The sequence below is a fragment of the Bemisia tabaci genome, chromosome 2 (genome assembly GCF_918797505.1).
Source record: "Bemisia tabaci chromosome 2, PGI_BMITA_v3".
NCBI lineage: Eukaryota > Metazoa > Arthropoda > Insecta > Hemiptera > Aleyrodidae > Bemisia > Bemisia tabaci.
Window position 1 is genome coordinate 58,189,471 of NC_092794.1, and position 27,416 is coordinate 58,216,886.

Consider the following 27,416-nt stretch of genomic DNA (forward strand, 5'->3'; position numbering starts at 1 on the left):
TCAATTGACTTTTGAGGCTATGTATGGGTACACGTTGAACCAATCGATATCAATACAATCTTACGTATTGGATGTATCGAATACGACCCATGAGGCGAATCTGGAGTGATACAACTTCAGTCCAGTCCAGTTGACCATGATAGCCATGATGAAAAACATTATCTGGTCCAACATATTTGAGGAGTCGGGAAACATACTGGAAAGTTTGGAGACTTAATCGCAGCGGTAGAAAAGTAAACCATTTCATGGCATGGGGCAACTCCTGGGTCCGTCAAGTTCAGTTGACCTCTATTGTTATATTAGAGCCATATTAGCTTTTTCGTCACCAAAAACGAGAATTCCTCGAAAATCTCTGGCTGAAATCTACTTTCTAGGGAAACTTTGATTATGTAGGATAATACACACTTGGGGACAAAAGTGCGAAATCGCGTATCTCCGTTTGCAACGTTGCATATTTGCAGTTATTCTTCGTGGTTTCCTTGAAAAATAGTTAACGCTCATCGAAAACTTCCTTAATTTTTCCTCTCCATTAGCAGAATATTCTGTAAAAATGTCAAGCCATAAAGTTGGCTTTTTCTCGAAAAAACCGAATAGAAGCGGGCATTTTGAAACACCGCAATAGAGATCCGTAGTTTCGCACTTTGATCATTGATATGCACCCCGTTGGACAAAACTTATGGGGTCACCGGAATCGTGCGTTGTCATAAAACAACCATATCCTAACTTAACATAACCTTACCTAAATTAACATAACCCAACCTAACCTATAATCTCACTTATCAATTTGCACTTAAAACCGCAAGGGCTATATAAATGCCAAATTGTAAAATAAAATCAGGGCTGTTTCAACATTAGCCGGCATGTAAAAGGTCATCAATTTTGGTGGGAAATATAAAACAAATATGGTGGCAACATAGATATTTGTATAAATGCGCTTTTAGACACAGTTCTAGTCATGGGGTCATCAAAAATGGCATATATGTATATGGCATTGTGCTCTAATTTTGAAAAGCCACTAATCAAATCAAACTGTTTAGCTGACCGATATGCTTAAACCATCAAAATACAACCCCGTAACTAGCGCAACTGACCCATGGTATGGTCCAGCCCTTACACTCCTACTCATGCACGGTGCGTTGTGCCCTTCCGACAACGCAACGGTAGTGAACACGACGTGCAAACTGGACGCGAATCACGGAGTCAACAACTCATAGGCTGCAAGTGTAGCGGCGCTGGCGGTTCAACTTGAAATAGATCGTCCACAGACGCGGCGTCGCGCGTCGCGCATGATCCGGAGGCGCGTTCTTGCGAGACGTCATCAGAAGTCTTCGTTTAACGTCCTCATCGTCACCGATCATGAATGATAATCAAAGTTCAAGTTCAGTAGATAGAAACGGAAAGGACATTAAAACGTCCATTTTCTTCTACACATGGAACGCAACCTAGATCGTAATTTGAAATGTGTTCGTGGAGATTTTAATAGTTTTCTTTCATTTTATATTAAATCTTTTTTTTTTTTGGTACTGAATACAACTTTAGTTTTAACCCCTCCCCCCCCCCCCCCGATTGCGGAATTCCATTTCTTTTTTTTTTTTTTTTTTTTTTTTTTATTTTATCTAAATTCTTAGTTCAACGCTTTCTTACGTCTGACCTTGGGAAAAAGAAATGAAGTAAAACTCAAACCTTATACCTACATCTCAAGTAGCAGTGATTGCGATAAATAGCGATTTTTTCGGTTGGTTATCGCGATTATATCTGTGGCAATACATCGAGATATTATCGCATTAAAAATCGCGATATATGGCGATTAAATCGCAACAAATCGCAATATTTGGTTCGATAAAATCGTGATCAATTTTTGTCGATAAAGTCGAGATTAAATCGCAGCAAATCGCGATTTTTATTTCGAGAATATCGCGATAAATTGTCGGGTGATAAAAGCGCGATTTTATCGCGATATATTCGAGGATAATCGCTCAGATGTTGATGATCTGGCGATTTTATCGGTGATAAAATCGCAATATATAGCGATTTTTCCGTTGAGAAATGCTATACTTGGGACCGGGAAAATAGAAAATTGCCGTGTTTCTAGGGCAGCCTTTCGACACTGGTGATTCTTTCTATTCTAAAAGCCCGAATTAAAACAATATAAAGGTTCAACTGGAACTTTTGATCTTAGTATGGCTGCAATCATTCTTTTTTATGTGCGGGTTATGTGATCTAATAGTACAAAAAAGACTGTGGCATCATCTGAGCTGAATAAAAAAGCGAATTTTAGATTAGGATTTCCGATTAGGAAAAAATTGTCGATAAGTCTTAATGAGATGACGAATTATTACTTCCCCTATTCAGTTATTGGAGTGATTTTTGTGCCGTGAGAAAATGAAGAATAATATGTGAGTCAAGGCAAAAACTTATAAAAACAGTCACACTGAATATTTATCTATTAATTTACGTCGGATTCGTCTAAAACTTGCGGCACGCCTGTTTGACGAGGAAAAGTCTGGTTTAAAAAAGACCGAGAACGATACGGAGCCAGGAAGTTTTTTTTCTTAATGATACCTATAATATAATTTAGAGTCCCTTTATACCCAGAGTTGAGACAACTCACTTTTGGTTGGGCTGAAAGTGGCCTAAAAAAAAATCCAATTCTGATTGGTTCTCGCTCATGGAGTCCGAAACGAGTGCACCAAGATGGCGGTACCTCGAATGTGAACAAGAATAATGAAAATACTACCTAATTGTGGTTTATCAAGAGTAAATTGTTATTTCCATCGGTCTAAAATGAAAATAGATTAAGGAATTATTCACAAACCAATCTAATTTTCGTTTTAATTGATCAATTTGTTGATGTTGTTTTTGTGTGACAGACATCGCAGGATTCCTGATCCTTATCCCTCAATATCGTTCGTTTAGGTGCACTCGTTTCGGCCTCCATGGCCAGCCAAGGCCGGCTGTCAGTCAGCTGATAATCGAGTTGTCTTAACTCTGGGTATAAAGGGACTAATATACTTGCATGTGGACGTTGCAGGGATTTCTATCCTTCCTTATAGCCATGCTTGATATGGATTGCATTTTGCAAAAAGGAACCACTAGCATTGCAATGTTGCTAAGATTGTGCAACTTCATTTGTCTTGGAGGAAAACCCCGATTATCCATTAATTGTTTCTATTTTACTCGCTAAAAACTGTAAAATTAAGACAAAAATTACAATCTAAATTTCATAGTTTTTCACGATTTCCGCAATTTTATTGCAAAGGATGAAGTTGCACAATCTTAGCATCATTGCAATGCTAGTGGTTCCTTTTTGCAAAATGCAATCCATATGATCAAAGCTGATCTTCTGTTCAACTAGGTTCGCATTTAATTAAAATTGTGTTTTATTTTATCATTCTATTTCAAAAACAAACGTTCACTCTGATACTGGGAATATACATAGCAACCATCAATTTTTGTAAAATTCGTCGTCTCCCAGACGGAAGAACGTAACTCCATTCCAAGGTTGCAAAATTGACTCAAACAATTCAACATCGAACAAGAATAGACCTGTTCAATTTTTGTCAAAATTTGGTCTGATTTTCGCATAAAATCATAAGAAAAATCAGTGAATTTTTGAGTCAGAAATGCCCGAAATTCTCCTGGTAAAAATGCAATCTGTGCAAGGAAATTTGGCAACATTGAAATGCAGTTACGTTCCTTCGTGCGGGGAACGACGAATTAGGGAACATTTGTTCAAAATTTAACTCTGTTCGACCCTTTTATGCATTTCAGTTATTCTTAGATGGATGTATTTATAAAAATTGTTGCTACATCGTTTTGGTAAGGCTATATTTTAGAAATTTATGATTCAAGGGCAGACCAACCCCACCAGGCATTATATGGGCAAACAGTGAAAACTATAGGCACAGAAAGGCCGGCAAGAAGATACTGCACCCCCCCCCCCCTCCCCCGCCTGGGTGCGAAAGATAGCCAGGAAGGACGTTGGTGCCAAACCGCTCGGAAGATTTTCAGATGGAAACCTCTTAACTATGCACGAAATGAAGAATGAAATAGAGGGATAACAAAACCCGCTACAGAGTAGGGGACCTTGCTCGCTTGTTTGGTTCAGTATTCTGCAGTGCTAAGGAAGAACACCGTATGAGCCATCAGTCGTTGCCAAATTTCCTTCGAAAAACAACGAATTTTCAGGAAAAATTTCGAATATTTCTTCTCCGATTTTTTGGAGGATTTTGTTCGATATATGATATAAGTCCGAAAATTTGAAGGAAAAATATTCACAACTTCCTTCAAAAATGGATATTTTCTGAGAGGAAATTTGGCAACATTCGAATGCTCATACGGCGTTCTTCCTTAGCACGGCAGTAATGGAGATACAGTGCTGTCAAACTCTACTATCTGAAGACTCTTTTTTTTCTAATGTTGCGTTAAAGTCTCCAAAATGTACTCAAGGTTCAAAACCTTGTGCAACCCTGTTTTTTCCTGCGTGAGGCGATACATCTTCACAGAAGACTCCTTCTTTAACATTCTGCGTCAAGTCTCCAAAAATATTTTGGATATGATGTACATATTCCGAATACAAAAGACGTATTTTTTCGCGTCAATACTCGCGTTCGCTCCAGATTTGCTACGTATCAATGATGCCTGTAAAACCACCGGAGACACTAATATTGGATTTGGGTAAGAAAAACGATCAAATGCACAGAGGCAACCAGCTGCGGAGTAATTACTTCGTAGGTATAACTGAATGTAGAAAAATGCCGATAGATTCCTTCATTTTTTCCTTAAATTAGAGCAGCAATCGCGTTAAAAAACGGTTCCGTGACGAGCGTGACTTACGCATAACAGCACGATACCATTAAGGCATATAATTTCCGTTAGAGGGTGGAGGGGCGAGGGAGTGAAATTTCAAAAATAGAGACCGAGAGTAATGTTGCTATGCAAGTGCAATTATTGTGCATCGCCTTTATGTTACACGAAACCTGAACTTGCCTCCGATTTCTATATGCACACAAAACAAGTTTAAATGACGTAAGAATAGAGTAAATTTGTTTTATTGACCTACTTTAGGTTACTTTACGGATGGAAAGAAAAAAGTCACGAATTCTTCGTGACCGCAACATAGCAGTGCCTTTTATTCAGTTTTAAAAAATACAGTTGATTTGAAAGAAAATTTTAAGTTTAGTTCCAAATTCTCATCAATTTAGATGTGATTTTGGTTCCTCTTGCAAAAGGCAGTTAATTTTGTTGTAAAACTTGGGGAAGAACATGACAGGGGTTATCCCTAAAATTTTGGTACTACTCCAATGTTGCTGGATCATATGGGCATTTCCAATTGATTATGGTAGTAGCGCGACATCTGGGTTAGTAACCAATTTATTGGGGATACTACCACAGTTAATTGAAGATGCACTTATCATCCAACAACCCCTACCAGCCCTACCTCTTCTTCTCCGTAAAAAAAAAAAAAAAAAAAAAAAAAAAAAAAAAAAAAAAAAAAAAAAAAAAAAAAAAAAGGCGCAGAATCTTATCGACGTTTTGAGTTCCATTTTGTAAAATAAGGTCCATTTTATTCTAGAGAACAATATCGCAAAATCTAACCAACAACTATTGCTTTTAGCTCTATTCGCAAAAAGCAGCTCAATGTCGCGGAATAATAGATATAATGAGGGAAAAATTTGTTTGCCACGCATTTCTCTCCTCGCTGCGAGGTGCGACATCTTTCTACCTCGGTGAACAAGATTGGCAATAAAGAGTCTTGTCTCGCTGCATGTCAGCGACCAGCCAGGAAGGGGGAGGGGGGTGAACACTCCCGCGCTCGCGTATCCAGCCCGCAACATCCAGTAGTTTCGTTACTACAAGCAACAAAAAAACCGACTCCTAGCCAGGTTATTCTTCTTCTCGGCATTTTTCATCGGTATTTCTTTCGCGAGAAAGGAAGCCGGTAAATTGACGCCTATATGATTCAAGTTCAGGGGCGCGATGGTTTCAGAGGTTCAGTCGGTGAGTGCGAGTGGCGGCGTTTAGGACGAAATTTTGGCGATTTGCCCAACGGCTCACGTGCTCTTCCTAGTCACTGGGACTAGTGTTTTTGGAATTAGCAACGATGAAAAGTGTGGTGATAGTGCTTATCAGTGGTTTGATATGTCAAGTTTTCGCCTCGTTCCCGTTCCTCGTAGCGCCGCGGTCGGCCGGTGTGTCCAAAAAGTGCAGGATCCAAAGTGAAATCTACGCGCAATCTTTGGCTAATTTGACTCAATGGGCCGTCAAAAGTAAGTTCGACGTCAACATTTGAACACATTTCGACGGTGTAAGTCGGCAATCACATAATTCGGTTTGCGATGTTGCAAACTTCCTGCCATTTTTTTTTAACGAAAAACTACTCAACGGCAATGTTTTAAAACTGACGTGATATTTCTTCTCTGTGCGAAGAAAATTCTGCAAACATTTCAATGAATGATGTCAATTTGATCTCCTTTAAAAAAGTAACATAGAGGCGGAGATTTTCAGACACCGCAAATGAGATATGGGATTGCGGACTTAGGCCGTCGATTTCCCGGCTTACCTACTTACAGATTCCAGATAGATTTTAAAATACTCCGTTAAAATAAATAGAAACTTCCGACTATTGCTCACTGACCTGCGAAATTTTCCTTGGGACGACGGGAATGTTATTTAAGGGACTTGGAGGACAAGGCGCAAAAGCGCAGTTTTTGAAAAACTTGAGATTTTCATAAATTCAACTAAAACTAGTTTAAAAGTGTATTCTGTGAAAAATCCACAACTGAAATCAAACTTTACAGCATCAAAAAGTGAGTTTAAAATTCCTTTCCGCCAGAAGGCTCCATGTAATTTTACAACTTTAAGCACGTATTTCTCGAAATAGCAAAAACTGCACTTACACGCTTTGTCCTCCGAGCCCCTCATTTGTACCTGTGTAATACGGAACATAATTTTTTAATTTACCGATAGGAATATCGAAGAATAACAATACCATAATGGAAGTCTCTGTAGGACGGCCGGAATCATGTCATATCCTTTTTTTTTGGATGACAGAGATTCTTGTTACGACAACAAGAATCCGTTCATGACCATGAGAAACCAAATTTTTTCGAAAAATTAAAATAGAGACGAATAATATGTATTGAATGCTCGTTTTGATCCAAAACAAAAAGGTTGATGGTCGTTTTTTGACTACGAACGTAGAGTTGAATGGCTAGAATAAAAACTTTCTTATCTCTATTACGGCAAATAACAATCCCCTTATATGTTTTTATTATTTTTTTTTTTTTTTTTTTTTTTTTTAAGAAACTAATTAAAATATATCCTTGATCCTTTCTGAGAATGTTCAACCGACTGAAGAAAATTCAGAGAAAATTTCAAGAAAAACCAATGATTGTTTTTTTTTAAACGATAAAACACGAGCAAAGATGTGTTTCCTTGCTTTCAATCGGAGGTATGCATTTTACGACTGCGACGATTAAAAGCAATTAATACAGATAAAAAAGTTTTCATGTGAATTTTAAGACTCAGATCAATCTTCTATGTTCTTTCATTTTACCATCGATTGCCCTTACGAAGACAATCATCTTAAAGACTGATACTAATATTGCAATTTTACCATCATAAGTAGCTTATCAGCACCAGCATCAACTCGCAAGTCATGTAAACTCTTTGACCAAAGTGTGTGTTTTTTACGATCATTTAAAAGTCAAGACGTCGTGATCCTCGAAAATAATTCAAAGATCAAAAACTATCTCTTGACGTTTTACTCAGTTTATTCGAAGTTGGAAAACATGTTCAATGAAAAATTACCTTCACGTATATCACTGCCTCAATGGATATCATCGCACTAGAAAATACTAAAATTTGTGAGGCAACTTTTCCTCATTTTTGTTTAAAAATGGTTCATTTTATTAAAAGAGTCGTGAAGGCTATCTAGTTAGTGTTTCAAAGTTTCTAAAAATTTTCATGACAAATCAAAATATACGAGGGTTGAAATGGGGGCTCACACACACACACACACAAAATTGAATACGTTTATTTCGGATCCATAGGGGAAAGAGCTGAAATTCATCCAATCCAAAAACAGCGAATGCTTCTTCTGTACTTTAAATTCATTAAAATTCGAGCAATTTATGAGCTTAGGCTATTAAAATTCCGATAATTCTGCACGACATGTTTTATTCTGGACGGTGGCGTCGGTGTCGCTCGTATTTTTCTTCTTCTTTTTCTTTGCATTGTTCAGTGGGTGGAGGTACGTATGACGTCATACCAAAAATGACTATTTTACTCCACTTCCCTCCATCCAAGAACCGAGTGTTGGATTAGGCTTAGTATGCTTACAGAAAAATGTTTCATCTAATATTTCCCGGTAAGGCTCACTTTTTATATAAGCTGGAATTCCTCATAAATCAACCAACATGAAGTTTGCGCAAGAAGTGTTTATTTTTCTACGAAAAACACAGAGGTATCACACATTCTTTCCAAATCATCTTAAGAGCTAAAATAAAAAAAAAAAAAATCACTGTCCCAGTGTTCAGTTCTTAAGTTAGGGTCAAGGACCCACAAGTTAGGTATTCAATGTAATCCTAGCTCTTGTCATTTATTAACTAGCCCCTAAATTAATTTTTCTTGATACACGCGTGTAGTTGAAATTATTTATAAAGATTTGAAAAAAAAATAATAAAAAAAATCTTAAAATATTTTAATTGAGGGTGTTCGATGGGTTCAGGTGCAACTCAAGAATGAGTTGAACTCTCCATGTAGAGGAAAGACTACATAGAATTACAGGGTTGTCACTTCGTGTTACTCCGAATTTTTTAACACTCGTTCAATGATATTCATGGACGATGTCAAATATTTTGGTTAGCTTTTCTTGTGAAAATGTAAAAAATAATCGAAGATTTACGCGGAGATACGCACTTTACGACCTCAGAATTTGACATGTCAAGATGGTCATTTTTAGCTTGGAGTTATGACTTTTGTGCTTTGCTCATGCCGAAATGCGCCGACAAAATCTGGTTTGCAAGAAGTAAAAATTGACAGTTCGGAATACTGTTATATGTGTGAGAAAATTCAAATTTTGGGGCACCGCTTGACCAAGTTGGTGACGCATACTCTGCTTTGACACTAGTTGCAGTTATTTCACTTTACTGGACCGAAAGTCAATCCCAATCATCATTTTTTCCTCTCAAATTCATGCTGAAAATGATTTTTCAGCGTCGAAAAGTTTTTATGCCGTTTATCCTTATTAAATCGCCAAAAAATCTAGAATGAAAAGGCAATTAGAAGTCATATTTTGCGTTGACATCACTCTGTCGTCGCTTAAGAATTAAAGGAGGCGAGGTTTTAGTTTCATGACTGCGTACCCTCATTATTCAAGGCATGTTCTATTACTAAATTTTTTGTAGGCGTGAGTGTGTTTGTTTCCCTCATAACATTCTTTCTGAGATCCGGCACGGATTTATTTTCCCCTACACGTAAATTACCTTCGCAGTGAATTTCTGTTTCGCCTACCAAGAGTGAGTTTTTAGTTGTGATGCTCACCCTCTCTATAAAGATTGAAAACATCTTGATGGGTCTAAGTGTCTGTTGCTTTCAGGACTTAGGCGGTGTTGAAAAATCACTACGCATTGTTACAGCGATTCTTAGACCCCTCCCGACCTCTCGATTTCACCCGTACTTGAAGCAAATATCGGTCGAGCGGGCCATATACTATAACATTTAGTTACAGTAAACAAACCAATCGTATCACAAACTAATCACGGTAGGTACTTACTCACCTTTCAGTGAACTGACGGTGAATTTTCTTTTAAGTGTGATGAGGTGACTAACGCAATTTTGCGTCCAAAGATTACATGACACTTAACAGTTTTCCTTCTAATCTCCTCCATGCTTACATTTTCCTCGATTGAATTGTTCACAGTAATGCGATTTTTGTAAGTTGTGTGGATATACTTCATTTTGATGCATTGGCGGATCCAGCAATTTGGCAACACCGGATTTCCTCCATTTAAACCTATGAAAAAGTATCGATTCTTGGAGGGGCCAGGTGCTCGACAAGAATAGATTATTTAGCATAGGTTTAAATGGAGGAAATCCATTGTTGCCCAATTGCTGGACCCGCCTCTGTTTTGATGGTGGAAGTCCGCAACAACGTATCTCGGTTTGTGACATGGCAGACTTCCTGTCATACTTTATTTTTCACATGGAAAACTACTCAACAGCATTTCTCAAAAACTGCCATGATTTTTTTTCTCTGTGCGAGGATAATTCTACGTAAATTCCAACCACTGATGTTGGTTTGTTCTTCTTTAAAAAAATGAAATAGGAACGAAGATTTTCAAACATCGTAAACGAGATACGTGGTTCTGGACTTACACCGTCGATTTCTTCCGTAATCTATGAGATTCAACTGTCAGAACATGATGTTGTGACCAGAACATGATGTTCTGACCGGAACATCTGGGCAGTAAAAAGGGACTGACTATTTTAGGAAAGAATAGGTCTGTTCGGTGAATTTCTTTTGCAAGGTCCATAGCTACCTCCTTGGGAAACACATATTCAATGTCAAAATCAAAGTTTGTAATATTGTTATTTATCTCCTAATTATCCCTTAAGAATAAATTTGGAAAAACGTTATTTATTTAGTGCTTTCAGGTATTCAAAATTTAATGACACAATTTTTTGTTTGAAACTTTCTATAGATTTGGGATTTGGGAGGCAATGAGACGCCTTAACGGTGAAAACTTAATTTTTTGGGAAGAATTTCATGATTCAAACTTCAGGCCGCTTGTCAAATTTTTGTTTACTCATGGGCAGCCCAAACTTTAAAAAAATTTTGGGTTGGATATTCCATTTTACAAATGGCGCCTCCCTTAGCCCAAAAAACTCCCTCAATTTAAAGAATTTTATTTTGCATCTTTGGGTAATTTTGCTACTTATTCCCTGGTAAAAATTGGCAGTAGAATCTGTGTTCCAAAATACCATAGACCTACAGCCGGCTGTAAGATTTTCAATAGTTTCTATAGCCGGCTACACAATTTCTATAGCCTTTTATAGCCGATAGCGATTGAGTATAACAGCCAGGCGATAAAGTGTATGCTAAACGTTACTATATAATTACGGATGCTAAGGACTTAGTGAGTTTTTGGACTACTGCTCTCTTTTTGGGCCGTGGTATCTTGATTTATTTTGCAAGGAAAGCTCCGTACTTTTGATGGATGCATGTCATTCCTAATATATTAGAGCGCCTTCAGTTTCGTATGATACTGTGCAATACCTCTGGTGTGAAATAGTTGCTTCAAGCGCCGTGGCACGCTGCGGCGGGCGGGCAGCCAGCGTGAAACGCGCATTGGCGCCTTCAAACCTAACAGGGATACTTCACGCGTTGCGCAATGTGTGAAGTATCCCTGTTAGGTTTGTAGGCGCCAGTGCGTCGCCGCTCTGCTTTGTGTTAGGCTCTAATAATGGGCCTGTTGCAAGGTGCGGGGATTTGCAAATTGATGGCTGATTCTTATGGCAAATTTTACGAAAAGAACGATGGCGCTACTAAAAAACCTTGAAATGACCTCTCAAACTCAAAAAAAAGCTGTTTTTGGAACCGACCCATTCAAAACGGTTGTTTTTCAACCGCCACACTTGTGATTGGTGGAGCCATATGTATTCTGTGCTTGTGACGTGAAATGATATGACAGACCTGGTTTATTCATCACTTACAATGTATTTTCCCGTAAGGAAATGGCTACAGAAAATCATATAGCTGGCTGTAGAATGCGGAGAAAATCATACGGCCGGGCTATATGAAGCGATAAAAAATTATGCAGCCGGGCTATAGTTCCTATCGCCGGGATATAGGTCCTATCGCCGAGCTATAGTTCCTATCGCTCGGCCTACACTTTATCGCCTGGCTGTTGCTTTTTCACCATCGATTACAAAAGGCTATAAGAAACTGTGTAAAAATTCGTGTGCTTTGGAAATCATTAAGTTTGATACGGAACCACCTTAATATTTACAAAACACACATTATATTTTCCTTTAATACATATTTTTCTTCATCAATTAAAATGAGAATAATCCATACAGGATGTGCAAACATTTCAAAATCATGAGTTGAATAACGCTGACTCCGGCAGATTAATGGGCCTGTTGCACCGATTTTTTTTATTGCTTGTATCGAAAGAGCTAAGGCTCCTGATGTCACAGGAATTTTCCTGGAGTTTTTTGATCACCGGAAACCCCCAAAAAATCAACTTAAAAACGCCTCAGAATTTGGATTTTCAAAACGGTCGTTTCGGGTCCGCCATACTTGACGTGAAATGATATGACAGACCTGGTTTCTTCATCACTTACAATGTATTTTCCCGTAAGGAAATGACAGCCGCTTTTCAAATGCAAATATCGAGTCAATTGATAATTTTTTGATCAAAATGGAAAGCAGGAATGGATTCCTCGTACGTTTAAATGGTTAAAACCTTCATTAGATAAATAAGAACCGACGGGATAAACCCTATTTTGAAGGAAGACTGTAGTCAATGGGCGATTGTTTACATCTGCTTAGTGATAACAGACATGGACATTAGCTCAATATTTGGCCATTTTCATGAGTTTTTACTTTTTCGTCACTATTTGAAGGTAAGTTTATTTTGTAAATCAATTGTTTAGTGCCTTAGGATCATGTTAAAAGCTGTAAAGGTATACTTTGTTACTTATTAATTCAGATCACACTCCGGCAGTCCAACGCTCAAACCTGGATGTAGCGAGTCAGTTGTTACTGCTTACTATTTCACCCTTTAATGCTTCACTGAAGACACCAAAATGATAGTATCAATCATTGATGATTAAAAAAACTTACCTTTGACAATACTGATGAGATGAGGAGACCGGTATGTTTAAGCTGGAGGCAAGGAAAGTAGACGTAGGATCCTTCTTCGGTTACCAGACTTTATCGATAAATTTTTCTGTATAGTGTTACATTTCAAACACACAGGATTTTAAAATAACATAAGTTAATAAAACGTGGGAACGTTCTGAATGATATTGAGATGTTTGTTGAAGAGTTAAGAATGATTTACACGCATTAAGAGAACATCCATGGTTTGAGCGCTGGACTGCCGGAGTGTGATCTGAATTAATAAGTAACAAAGTATACCTTTACAGCTTTTAACATGATCCTAAGGCACTAAACAATTGATTTACAAAATAAACTTACCTTCAAATAGTGACGAAAAAGTAAAAACTCATGAAAATGGCCAAATATTGAGCTAATGTCCATGTCTGTTATCACTAAGCAGATGTAAACAATCGCCCATTGACTACAGTCTTCCTTCAAAATAGGGTTTATCCCGTCGGTTCTTATTTATCTAATGAAGGTTTTAACCATTTAAACGTACGAGGAATCCATTCCTGCTTTCCATTTTGATCAAAAAATTATCAATTGACTCGATATTTGCATTTGAAAAGCGGCTGTCATTTCCTTACGGGAAAATACATTGTAAGTGATGAAGAAACCAGGTCTGTCATATCATTTCACGTCAAGTATGGCGGACCCGAAACGACCGTTTTGAAAATCCAAATTCTGAGGCGTTTTTAAGTTGATTTTTTGGGGGTTTCCGGTGATCAAAAAACTCCAGGAAAATTCCTGTGACATCAGGAGCCTTAGCTCTTTCGATACAAGCAATAAAAAAAATCGGTGCAACAGGCCCATTAATCTGCCGGAGTCAGCGTTATTCAACTCATGATTTTGAAATGTTTGCACATCCTGTATGGATTATTCTCATTTTAATTGATGAAGAAAAATATGTATTAAAGGAAAATATAATGTGTGTTTTGTAAATATTAAGGTGGTTCCGTATCAAACTTAATGATTTCCAAAGCACACGAATTTTTACACAGTTTCTTATAGCCTTTTGTAATCGATGGTGAAAAAGCAACAGCCAGGCGATAAAGTGTAGGCCGAGCGATAGGAACTATAGCTCGGCGATAGGACCTATATCCCGGCGATAGGAACTATAGCCCGGCTGCATAATTTTTTATCGCTTCATATAGCCCGGCCGTATGATTTTCTCCGCATTCTACAGCCAGCTATATGATTTTCTGTAGCCTTTTTTAGCCGGCTATAAGAATTCCTATGGTATTTTGAAACGCAGCTCTTATCGCCAATTTTCACCAGGGTTGTCAGTCTCTTTTTGTTCATTGGGTAAAAAAGCTATTTCAATTCACAGGAGGTACGCCGACATCTCTCGTTACTGTATACTTAATATCACTGTACTTGAGCACAGAAATTCATTAACAAGATTTTTTGATTTTTGGCTACTCATAATGATAAAAACAATAGTTAAGCAATTAGCCGATTTTACAAAAAAAAAAAAAAAAAAAAAAAAAAAAATTAAAATCGGCTAATAGCTCAACTTTTGTTTTCGAAATTCATTAGGAGATGGAAGGATGCGTTGGTTTACACTGTCTCCTATCGAGAATTCTACCAACCAACTAACCGAAAGTCCCTTTGTTTCTCAAAACACCTAATTCTCTTTTAATAAACTCTACCCATCTGACCCTTTCGAAACCTTCGAATTTCACCCTTTCTTAAAGTAACGCACGAATGCGACGCAAAATTTTCACGCAAATTGTTTTCGCAGCGACACCTGTCAACGGTATCAAAATCTGGCCGTGAGAGGATGGAGAATTTAATTGATTGGATTTTTCCATCCTCGTTACGTCAAGTCTCGAAGAGCTCATTTGCATGCAGACGTAGGATTAACGTAAAAGAATAATAAAACAAACAAAATCAGGCTCAAAATATTGTTGACAGTCATTGACTCGCGATCGCCGTGGAAACAATATTTTTCTTGACCTTTCCCGCTTTATTGACCCGAGGAAAAGGAGCAGCTGCAACACGCCCCCCCCCTCCCGCTATTGTTGCGGCATTTTGCGGCAAAGAGAGTAAAATAAATTCATAATTGTTGCAACGGCAATTCCGACACTGTAAATGAACTCATAAGAAGTGTCTCCATCTCAAACTAAGGGATTTCTTCTATTCTGATTTCTCTTTGTAACCACACCTGTCCATAGATGGCTGTTGATTCCTAGTCTATCAATAAAGGAATAGAAGCCAAAAAAATATATACATAAAAAAATTTTTAAAAAAATTAAAAAAAAATTAGGGATACCTACACCGATACACCCTCGACCGCTTCGCGCCTCATTCATATACGTTATTCGTTATTCTTATGATTTTAAATCGTAGAGTAAGATAAGATAGGTATATCATGGTACAATTTCCCAAAACTTTGGGTTGCTTTTGTGATTGACCATCAGCATTGCAAAGGTTGCTCGTCAGCAGTAAAACCAGTGTGACTTGTCCCTCGATTCCGGTGTTGCAGTGTGTTCTCTCATATTTATCTTTCTAAATCGAATTTTCCGGAAAATATTTAGATGGAAGTGGAAATTCCAAGGAAGGTAAATGACAAGACAGAAACCTGTTTTGACAACGCGCATTTGATGAATCCCCCCGGAGAATTGGAAGTTCGGTTGAAACTGTATCTGAATAATCCAGAGTTCATCGGACTTTTGACACATGATTACGTTCATGGCACATTTGGGGTTTTTGGTTGAATTATATTGATGGCTAAAGTTGGAAAATGGGTATTTCGGATTACGACGTCACAAAGTTTCACTCGGGTTTGAATTTTTGAAAAAGGGACAAACGAAGATTTTTCTTGAAAAATGGGATTTTTTTTCTTGTCCAAAAATGTTCATAAACATTTTAATGGAGGTGTGATCACAAAATCCAAAAAATGTTGCATGAATTTTGCTACAAGGTAGCTTTATGATGCATCGCAAACCCAGTCGATTCTTTAAAATTTTCCGGGGGAGGCTCCCTACACCACCTTTCGTACAACAGAATATTCCGTATCTGCCAGACTCGCCTGCGCCTCCCCGTTGTGGGTTTAGGGTTGGGGATCATTTTTTTAGGAGGTAAGTCCTACCTGGGAAAATTTGAGTTTTCTGTAGAATTGTGAAACCGAAATGACTTTCTTGTAAAAAATTATCTTTCTGCTATTATATACTTTTTAAGAGGGGATCTCAAAAATTCGCAAATTTCTAACTCGGATTGTGAAGTTAAGAGTGGATTTCAGGTTTCACGTGCTCATCAATATTTCTGAGTCATCCATTATTTGATTGGAAACTTTTGAGTTTACATTAGTCAAAGTTTAGGTACAACAGATTCACCCTGAATAAGATTCACGCGAGTCCCACTCCACTTCGCCTCCAATGAGGATAACCTAAAATTAAAGCGGGCCCTTGGATTCCTGTCATATGCGGGAGCTAGATGGTCCTCACGATTTGAAGCGCTCGAAAACAAGTTCAAAAGCCAAGAATTGGAGAAAATTCTTAGGTTAATCTCTCAAAAATCAACTTATTCAATCACGCTGAAACTTTGAAAATCCCAAGCTCAGAGCATTAAAATACCAATGAAATCACCAGAACCTAAAAAAATTAACCGGTATTCAAGAAAAACGAGACCAGCTATCACAGCATTGACCATTTAAACATACGTAATTTTATGCGATTAGGACGAGCGAATGATCCATTTTTGGCTGTGCGAGTACCAACGTTTGTTATACCGATCATTTTCGTTCGGAGCCACGCATCAACCACCTGAGCTGTCAGGTATTCACTCGTGAACATTCCTGCCTTTCGAGTTTTTCCCCAATCATTTTCTAAAATGTTTCCCCGGCCGGTTTATCCACTTTCCCGATACATTTCGTCGCCCCTCTGACGTTAGGGCGTATCTTAATTTACACGTGAGCCCCGAATTACGTATCAATTCATGCTTTCTGGGGCTCATGTGGAGATCGAGACATGCGCTTACGTCAGAGGGGCGACGATTTGTGTGCTAGAGGGCGCGGTTTACTCCCCCTCGCCGATCAGCGCGTCTTTCTGCCAACCAGTTTTGGAGTCATTTCCCCCTGAAATTCATTTAGCCCTTTTATCTGGTACGCAGGTGGATGATCAGCAATGCTGGGATACCTTCAGCATGCGCTCCCCTCCTTACTTGAGGAAAAAAACACGTGTAATTCCTGAGTAAAAACTATATTTTTCGAATTCGCACAAAATTCCGCCTTACCATTACGTTTATATCCATCCCAAGATTTTGCACGGATTATACTGAAAGTGAGGTTGACTGTTTTTGGAATTGTGCCATCCTGGATGGGACTAGGAATTTCAAGCCTCTTATTCGAAAACAACGGATGTTTCATTTCAATTGCATTGCATGACTGTTGTTGTTACTTAAGAAGATTCATTATAGGGCGTAACAAAATTATTTTCAAACAGGGTGATCGGATATTTATCAATGAAAAAAAAACATTGCTGTCCCCTATATTTATGTAATTTTCTGATAAATAGAAGAAAAAAAAGAAAAAAAATGTCGTTTTCCTGCATTTTTTCAATTCCACACATGGCAACTGATATCAACCGCAAATAGATTTTCTTCTTTAATTTTCATCTTTCTTCATTATAAATATTTGAAGCACATACATTAGCCCTTTTCTGAACTCTGTTTTTCCTTTTTCTGTTAAATTGCTAAGTTTGAATAAAATCTGCACTTTTAACTTCTCAAATTACTCGATACGGCTTGCGTATATGTGGTTAAGAAACTTTGATGATCCGAAATATTAAAGAAGGATACATTTGACTTCATTCTTGTAGTGTAAGCTTCGTCATATTTTCCGCTGTGACTATAGGCACCACTATTCTGATTTTAAAGGTCTCATTTTGACAGCGTGAGGCTGAGGCAGTCGACCAAATTTCTTTGATTTTTGAAGCATACAGATGCTTTTAAAGGCGCTTCTCAGGAAATTTATCGAAAAATAATCCAAAGAAAATTACAGATGTGCCGTAATCCTATACCCTTCCTGTCCTCAATGGGTAACGTTAAACTGCTTGGTTCGGACATTGACTTTGTCGTGCTGAAAAAAATTCGCCGTTTAAACATTCGGATGTTGCCAAATTTTCCAATTAAAATATTTATTTGTGCGGAAAATCTAAACTATTTTTCCTTGAAATTTTCAGATACTTTAGATCAAATTTCGTAAGAAAACCGAGGTTACCTGAAAAATTCAAAGGAAATTATTCGTAAGTTTTCTTGGGAATTCGTGTTTCATCAACAGACGTCAAACACGGAAAACGGAATTCTTTCCTATCGTTCGGATACGAACCACGATGTGACCGTAACTTTGAAAGTATAGTGAGGCCTCGCACGAGCAATTTGCCAGCAAACGTCCTCGCTGTAACTTTCGTTATTTCTTCTGTACTATCCCCCCCTCCCCCCCATCGGTTTATCACGGTCCGTTGTGAGCATAATTAAAAGGGCAGTTTTAAACGTGCAATTCGGCTCAATCAAAAATAGACGGTCTTGCTTTGGTTTCGCGATCTAATCGTCGTTTACGACTTAGTTTTGGTCGCCTCTTTTCCTCCTTATCGGGTGGCAGTCCAAATACCGCTTTATTGTTTTATTTTACACACCTCTAGACAGCTTTCCTAATGTCTAAAAAGAAAAAGAAACAAAAAATTGATAAAAGTATTGTTAAGATACAAAATTTGAAATCTCAGTATCTCTTCATCCAACCATTCCAAAAACACGAAAATCCATGCATATAAACAGGCCATTTCTACTCCCTACTTTGAAACGATAAATACTTGTCCATTTTCATTCGTGAAAATTAGAGAATTGACAGTGGATCGAAGTTTTTTGCCACTGAACCTTCACAGCCCGTTGCTACAGAGGGGTGCATACATTGACATCAGTTTAATTGGAGGAAAATGTATTATTTTTGTCGGGAAAATGAGCCCTTAAATTTTTTCGTGGTGATCTCGAAATATCCTAAATACTCCTGCAGCCTGATTTTTGAAACTATATTTAGCTCTGTCGGCAAGACAAAGCAAGACATATCCGTGCCGTCTAATTTGTAGATCTCTGATATCTTGTCGTGCTGACAAAAATTTCAACAATCAGACCGCTGATTCTTATCTTTTAAATGAGTCATAATGTTGAAGAGAAATGGCACCGAAGTATATCAAATGTCTCAACATTTTCTCTACTTTCCTACCCTGGTGTTAAAGTCACCCGCTGTTTCAACAGTCTTAGATACCATCATTTCATTTTTTGGATATCTGGAAGCAGATCCAGACACTTCGGAGGGGGAGAGGGGAGGTGGAAGGGGGATCCGGGAGGCTTTTCCTCGAAAGTTTTCGAAATTTTAAAGTATCTATACCTATGCTGTTTGAGTCAATTTTGTCACTGATAAGTATCAAATAAAAAGCGTCCTCCCTCCTTCTTTCCCTCGTCCCTTCCTTCTATTATCTTTCCTCCCTTTTTCTCTCTACTTTTTCTCGAGCGAACGGAAAAAGAGAGGGCGCTCTCACCCCCCCCCCTGGATCCACCCATGATTCCTTCTTATTTTTGATGAAAAATAAGTTGTAAGAATCCGAGCTTGTAGAATATTCATTCAAAATTCACCGCATTGCTTGATCGATTAATGTTCAATAGTGATTTTTTATTTCACCTAATAGCATTTTATGTTGCTTTCGTAAATATCTCGCATTGCGTCGCATAGACGGCTCTCAACGGTAAATCTTCTGAATCATAGATTTTATGTCCGCCAGCTCTACATGTTTTTATATTTATTTTTTTTTTATCAAAAGAAGTGGTCAATCTATCAGTTTCATTTACTGAAATAATCACAACAATGTATTTGCATTGATGTTTGTTCTTTATAATTAACATGAATATGTCAATCACATTCCTATGACTATTCATTGCACAGTTGCATAAAAAAGCCTCCTTTTTCCATCTTACTGCATTCTAATATTTCCGTGATCTGGAAATAGGGGAGCAATAGCATAACATTCAACTTTTCCTCTCGTAAACGCAAGAAAACTTAGGAACTATTTTGCGATATTTCTGCAAAAATATGATAAAATTTAAAATAAAACACGCATTTCCACTTGCGTCGTTGCCGATTGCAAAGCAGATTTATTGTTTTTCTTCCGAGGACAAATTAATGAACATTCTTTTGTGGAATTTCTACGTATATCTTTATTCACCCAGTTTCCCGCAGTTTCTGCAAACATATCAAACAAATATTAATTTATTTTTCTTAAAATATTGCGGCATAAGTGGAGATTGAAACGTCCAAGTCGAATTATGTACACGTGTTTTCACTTTCATCATCAGTATGCTCATCGAAATGAGCATGTAGTCCAAGTTCAAACCACAGCACTTTTTCAAGGGAATCCTCCAAGTAATATTTTACTTCAGGTAGATACAAGGAGTTCATATGCCTATCTGTGTGATTGTGTGAAGCTCTTAGTGATGGAAGCGAATGAAACCGCATGCTCCGCACGTCTAAATCATCTGCACACTATATCGTCGCTTGGTTGACATACCGGCGTAACTACACATTGAGATGAGCCCGGAAAAGCATTGAATTGTATGGAAGTTAGGGTTTATTGCCAAATGTAGTTACACTCTTAAGTCAGGTAGGCGACGATATGGGCAGAACTGGGAACTGTGCTTAACTGAACTTACTGACTTACGAAGAAGGTACTCTCTACTAACACCCCACTGGAAAAAAACCACATTGGATCTAGAGTACAGACTCTTAAAAACATCGACAAGAAAGAATACTCTTGATTCAATCAGATTTAAGCTTAAATCAAGAACCAAGCCTTAAATAAATTTTATTAGATTTGGACTATTAAGATTTTTATTCTTGATATCTTATTATATTCTATTTATTTTTTATTAAAATTTTAAGTTAAGTTAAACTAATAATCTTCAAAATTATAATTAAATCTGCTAGTTTAAATTTTTATAATTTGAGCGGATTTCCTTTTGATTTACCTAAGCTTAAATCTGATTGAATCAAGAGTATCTTTTCTTGTCGATGTTTTTAAGAGTCTGGACTCTAGATCCAATGTGTTTTTTTTCCAGTGCCCCATTTAAAGATGTCCGGTCTTCTCTTGTATTTCATGGAGTGTTTTATGATTTTTTTCAGTGTACGACGCCTCGGCGAAGCTCCCTCACGGGGTGATAGTGGGCAACAACTATCAGTTCGGGAATTTCGACGAGTGCATCAGAGCGCACGTGGACCTGGGCCCGGTCCAGGGTGGCACGCTCGATGGCCAGTACTGCCTCCTCCACTTTCAGTTGGGCACCGACGACCCCTGGCATCCGCCCAGATTTGACCTCGAGACGGACCCCTTCGAGTCCGTTTGGAATAAATTGAAGGTGAGTTCATTGTCTCCTAAAGGTGCTACTGACCATATCGTTGATATCAAATGAGGGGCTTGGAGATCAAGGCGCATAAGTGCGGTTTTTGAAAAAATTGAGGTATTAATGATTTCAATAAAACCTATATTTAATGCTAATTTCTGTTAAAAATTTGCTACCCAATTTTTAAGCATCAAAAAGTCAGTTTGAACTTTCATTCTGCAATGAGGATCCATGTAATTTCGAAACTTCAAACACGTAGGTATTTCTCGAAATAGCAAAAACTGCACTTATGCGCCTTGTCCTTCAAACCCCTCAAATGGACTTCATTTTGCCATGGAGAATTTGCATTTTTAACTTTTTTATTGCTACATCTGAAAGCGCTCGAAGAGCTGATCCCGCAGTAATTTTTATAATTTATTTCTGCATTGAGAAATAGTATAGTTAATTAGTTAGTTAATGTATTTTAAGACATTCAGCCTCACAGGCTATTAACGTCTTTACGGAGAATTTTGAAAATGGGTGTATACACGAAAGTTTAGATTTTAACATATGCTTGAAAGGGAGAAAATGTACCGCCTAGTGACGTCATCTGGCGGCATTTCTCATTCAAACATATGTTGTAGATTTTGTTATTTTGCCACATCTCCTCTAAAAATTTTTCAATTTATAAAGCAATGGTATCCTCGTGCTCAGTTCACTCAGTAATTTCCCCTTAGACAAGAAATCTATCAATTTCAGACATCTGCAAATTCTCCATTAGAATCTACAATTCCTGGCTCATTTATAAAAACACTTACGTGCATTGGGAAACTAATGGCACATACGCTGTTCCTTAAGTATGCCGGAGATTGCATTTTCAAATTGCAAAATGTAATCCAAATAATATTCGTGACAATGAATAGCTTGTTTTAAAAAGTGCCCGATTCCAGAAACAAAACAATCTTGATAAGGACAAGAGAGTGAATACATCCGGACATTTTCGTTGAATTATAGAAACTGTTGTGACATGAGTAATTCAGCTCCGAAGAAAAGTTATGTTCAGGGCAGGATTTACCTACTTGCCGCCCATGGGTCGCCTGAATTTTGATGCCCCCTTCTCATTCGTTTTGAAACATCAATAAAAACCATCCAGTGAACTTGCCAGCGGGGGAAGGATGCAGAAGACGCGTTTACTTGTGTTGGACACATTTTTTGGGAAAGTCCTGTCAACACTACTAGCAAAAGTTCACGGAACTTTGCGCGAAAGTTAAGTTCCGTAAACCTATCTCTGTGTGGAAAAGGCCTTCCATTCATAAGAAATGAGCGAAAAAATTATGAAAGAACAAACATTAATGTAGTTTAATGATTTTAACTTCCGCCGCCGCGCCGCGCAGAATGCACTGTGTTTGGCGCAATGCGTGAGGTATTCCAACAGTCTTGTAGGCGCTAAGCGTATCACGCTGACTGCACTGTCTTTGGCACTTGTAGGCGCTAACCGTTTCACGCTGACTGCAAAGACCGCACTATGTTTGATGCAATGCGTGAAGTATTCGTGCAGTCTTGTAGGCGCTAATATGTGTTACATGCCGACCGCCGCGCGTCGCGCCGAGTGCTTCTCCTTTTTATCTCAAGTCCTCGTCATTATTTCTCTCTAAGTCGCGCCGTTCCAGGCCAAATTGCATGTTTGGTTTCTCTCTGTACTCGACTAATTAAAGGTGCTGTCTCTTGTATCACTGAAAGACGACAAAATTAGAAATTACTATAGTATCAGGAAATGAGAGATTTTGTAGCCTTTTCTCGTTTGTAATTTTTTTCCTAAATCCGATTTTTTTTTATACCTACATTTAAAAAAATGCAAAATATGCCGTCCCCTAGATTTGCCGCCATGGGCCGCGGTCCATGTAGCCATCCCCTTAATCCGGCCCTGGTCATGCGTTACTAAAAATATGAGGCTTTTCCATCCTTCAATAGTACGAGCACAATGTAACCGTTCTTGAACCTTGGCACTCGGGCACTTTTCTAAACGAACGAAATTCATGCGTATTTTTTCAATATAAAATGAAAGCTTTTGAAAAAAATTCTAGGTGGCGGTATCCACCCCGGTCCAATCCTAAAAAAACTCCCCCTAAAAAGTTGACGACCAAAAAAAAAAAAAAAAAAAAAGTTAAAGACAGGGCTGCTGCCTAACTAGATATGCACGCAAAAGGTACGCGTGAACCTAAACAATTTTTTCTCTCAATAAAACTGAATTTTTATTTTTTTCGAGTTTGGCAGTTTTCAAAGCAAGTGATTAATTGTGATAAGGACAACTTCAACTCCTTAAAGTTGAGACTGTAACGGAGGAGTCGCATGTCAGTGTTGGAGAGTCCATCTCTGCAATTGTTCGGATTTTCTAGGCATAAACAAGGCAGAGCATAAATGAAATGAAACTTCAAATCAATGAAAAATTTGTTTACAAATCTCTACTCCCGGATTTGTTCATAGGAATTTGCCGCGGTTTCGTGATGGCTTTATTGAGCTGCACTGAAGGCTAAATACTTTGAATTGTTTTTAAATGATACTTTGCCGGAGTGGGGAATTTTACACGTGCAAAGACCTGAAACTTAGGAATAGAACTTTGCTGCATTTCAAATCGTTATTTTATTTGCACAAGGAAAAACTCTCCAGTTCAATCTTTTCAAGTTGGCTCGAGTTGGTTCGAAAAATCTGCAGTCCATTACCCAATCTGTATCTCTTCTATATGTCTATCTCATGATGAACCCTTTCTATTTCCCCCTTTTAATACTTTATGTTTCTTATCAACTTTGAAACTGCAGGAACGCGTGTCTCGTGTGATATGTCTAAAAATCTGCGCTCCCATTTTATTCCATCAAAGAAAAATAAAATAAGCATAATTCCTTAAAATCTCCAAAGAATATTTCTCCGTCAGACTCAGAACAGAAAAAACAGGAATGTTTCAAGCAGTGGCGTGGTGTGAATTGCGATGTATCGATTGTTATGCCATTAAAACCTATGGTAAAGAATCGATTATTTACGTGCTCGCTGCGAACACCCTGTTTATCGATCCTTTTCCATAGGTTTAAATGGCATAACAATCGATATATCGCAATTCACGCCATGCCACTGATTTCAAGAAATAATGTTGAGTACTTTTCCAAAATAAATTATAACATGAAGTCTGCAGCGTCAACCAAGTTACGCGTGTTTGCAGTATGCAGTTGGTATCTCATGAAAGAGGTATGTCACTGTTATTTTGAGTTACCCCTCAGGATTAACGCTAATTCGTGCGTATTAATGAGTGACTCATGTGTGACGGTGTGACGCACTATGAGCAATCCGTTTTGAATACAAGAACTAACTTGATAAACTTTCTAGACGAATTAAAAGAAGAAAATGCAAAAATGACTGCCGTCACTCATGAGGAAATGTTGGGTGTCAGTGCGTAACTTTTTCCACGCCTATTTGCATTTCTTGGATACTTAACGCGAGTCTGTGACTTAAGTCGCGGGTCAAGGTATCGTTGAACGCGTAAGACTGCTTCTAGGAACCGAATAAGCGAAAACGGAGTTTTGGATAGCACCGCTCAATCTATAGCGCTCCATTTAAACATTAATATTTCCGCATTCTGTAGAGAAGCAAAGGTGGCGTCATTGTTGTCATTCAGAGTATCCTTATTGGTTTTCCTGTCGACGTTCGAAATATTGAAATAAGACTAGATCGGGCTCTTGCAAATTTGTCTGCATTTTTGACTTATCGTTCACGTCAAATGTGATTAAAGCTTGATGGTTAAACTCGGAAATAATGCATTTCAATTATTGTGGCGCGCTTCTGAGTATTTTATTTTTTCAAAGAAAAACATATAAAATGTATTTGGCAAATTTTTTCATAAAATATCCTTTAAACGGATTGGAAAAACACATTATTTTTTTTTAAAAAAAAAAAAAACAAACACATTAATTGATTGTCAAATCAAATGAAAGCATGACGAGCAATCTGAAATGTTGCAGATGGAAACGATTTAGGTATTAGGTATTATTAGGTATTAGACTGCATTTTTGAAGAAAAAAACCGAACAAGGAGTGATGAAACGCACTCTATATAGAATGCAACTTCGTGTGAAAGAAAGAGAGTGCACAAGCTTAAAAGCATTTCAATGCTTTTAGTCTCTGGTTCCCACACACAGCCCCAAAGGTAAAGAGCCCAAGAGTAGAGATAATGGATCAGTCTTTGCACACATTACAAAATCATTTTTAGATTATTTTTCTTTACTGGGGGGGGGGGGGGGGGGGGATGGAACCCGGTGGCGGGGTCACTCGAATCTTCAGAATCGAAAAAACGTCATCAGCCGCTGTAATAAGCGTCACCGATGCTTTTCCGGGTGTGCATTTGGAGCTCATACTTGGAGAGAAGAAAGGGGCGCATAATTACGGTGCCTCTCAGTTGGATGCAATTATTCCAGAGCAGGTGTATCTTGGCTCCGAATCGAGAGCTAATCAAAAATTGAATCAACAAAGTATATAAAATTTATGGGGAATTTCCAAGTTCAAAGGATAGTTTGAAATGTCAAGGTTGACGAAGCGCACCAGTAGGGGAACACGTCAAAACAATAAAGGAACAAGTTCTACTCCACGGAGCCTGCGCTTTGCGATCAACAGTCGGAGACCTGCCCGACTGTGCGTTGCCTCGAGGGTCAACCGTGTCACACGCATGGTGCCGTACTTTTTGCTCGTCTTTTTTCTACAAAACAGGAATTCTCTAGCTATCACTTCCTCCAGCGGCTTTAATTTTTTTAAGGGGTTGTGAACGGTTGGTGAAGATGTTGCGGAGAAACATATAATCTAGGAGGATTTGAAATGGACCGTGTTAAACAGAAAGGAACCAAGACACATCAGCTCAGTGGCGTGAACAAAGGAGTGGGTCCAGGGGGTCTGGACCCCCCCCCCCCCCTACCTTATCCTCGTTAATTGTACCTTTTTTTAGGTTTTGGAGGGCAGACATAAATATTATCAGGGACGTACACAAAATAATGTAAATGGACCCCCTCCTTACAGAATTCCTAGCTACGCCACTGCATCAGCTATTGTCAAATTTAATTGGGCATTTTAATTTTTTGCATGAAAACAGTGGTCAAAACATCTTTGGGCATATTTCAGTGACATTTCTGCACAGTACGAAGATAAGTAATCCTTTTAAATTTTTAAAATAAATCGTAAAATCTTGTTCTTGTAAAAAATTAGACTCCTCAGTTAAATTTGGCAATAGCTGATGTGACTTGGTTCGTTTCTGCTAAACGTAGTCAAAGTTAAATAGGATTAGACTGTGGAAAAATTTTATGGGGACGATAAACTGTGCTCAATTCTCATTTAAAAATTGGGAGTGGTCATTGTTCTTCGAACAGATCCGACCACAGAGAAAAAAGAATCGTTGCTCTTGAAATACTTATACATAGATCCAGATCCCACCTACTTTCTTGGTGGTAGTTGTAATGCAATATTACTTTTATGGTACGAACTATTTCGGCTCCAGTCAGGGCCGGATTTTCCTACTTGCCGCCCATGGGCCGCCTGTATTTTGCCGCCCCCTTCTCATTCGTTTTGAAACATCAATAAAAACCATCAAGTGAACGTGCCAGCGGAGGAGGGGTGCATAAGACGCATTTACTCGTGTTGAACACATTTTTTGGGAAAGCCCTGTCAACATTACTAGGTCACGGAACTTTGCGCGAAAGTCAAATTTCGTAAACCTATCTCTAATGGACAAGGCCTTTCATTCATAAAAAATGAATGAAAAAATTATGAAAGAACGAACATAAATGTAGTTTAATGATTTTAACTTCCGCCGCCGCGCCGCGCCGACCGCACCGTGTTTGGCGCAATGCGTGAAGTATTCACGCAGTCTTGTAGGCGCTATGCGTTTTACGCTGAGCACAATAACCGCACTGTGTTCGATGCAATGCGTGAAGTATTCGTGCAGTCTTGTAGACGCTAATATGTGTTACATGCCGATTGCCGCGCCGAGGGCTTCTCCTTTTCATCTCAAGTTCTCGTCATCATTTCTCCCCAAGTCGCGCCGTTCCAGGCCAAATTGTGTGTTTGGTTTCTCTCTTAACTCAACTAATTAAAGGTGCTGTCCCTTGAATCACTGAAAGACGACAAAA

General features: G+C 38.3%; 1 protein-coding gene across 1 annotated transcript in view; it reads left to right on the forward strand.

The window, feature by feature from the left end:
- Positions 1-5,844: 5,844 nt before the first annotated feature.
- The window catches only part of LOC109030161 (O-acyltransferase like protein), a 44,822-nt gene continuing 23,250 nt past the window's right edge, over positions 5,845-27,416 (forward strand). The window contains exons 1-2 of the mRNA XM_019040990.2: positions 5,845-6,269; positions 21,063-21,295. Coding sequence (XP_018896535.2) covers positions 6,104-6,269; positions 21,063-21,295 — 399 coding nt within the window. The 5' untranslated portion in view covers positions 5,845-6,103. The remainder of the gene's footprint in view (positions 6,270-21,062; positions 21,296-27,416) is intronic.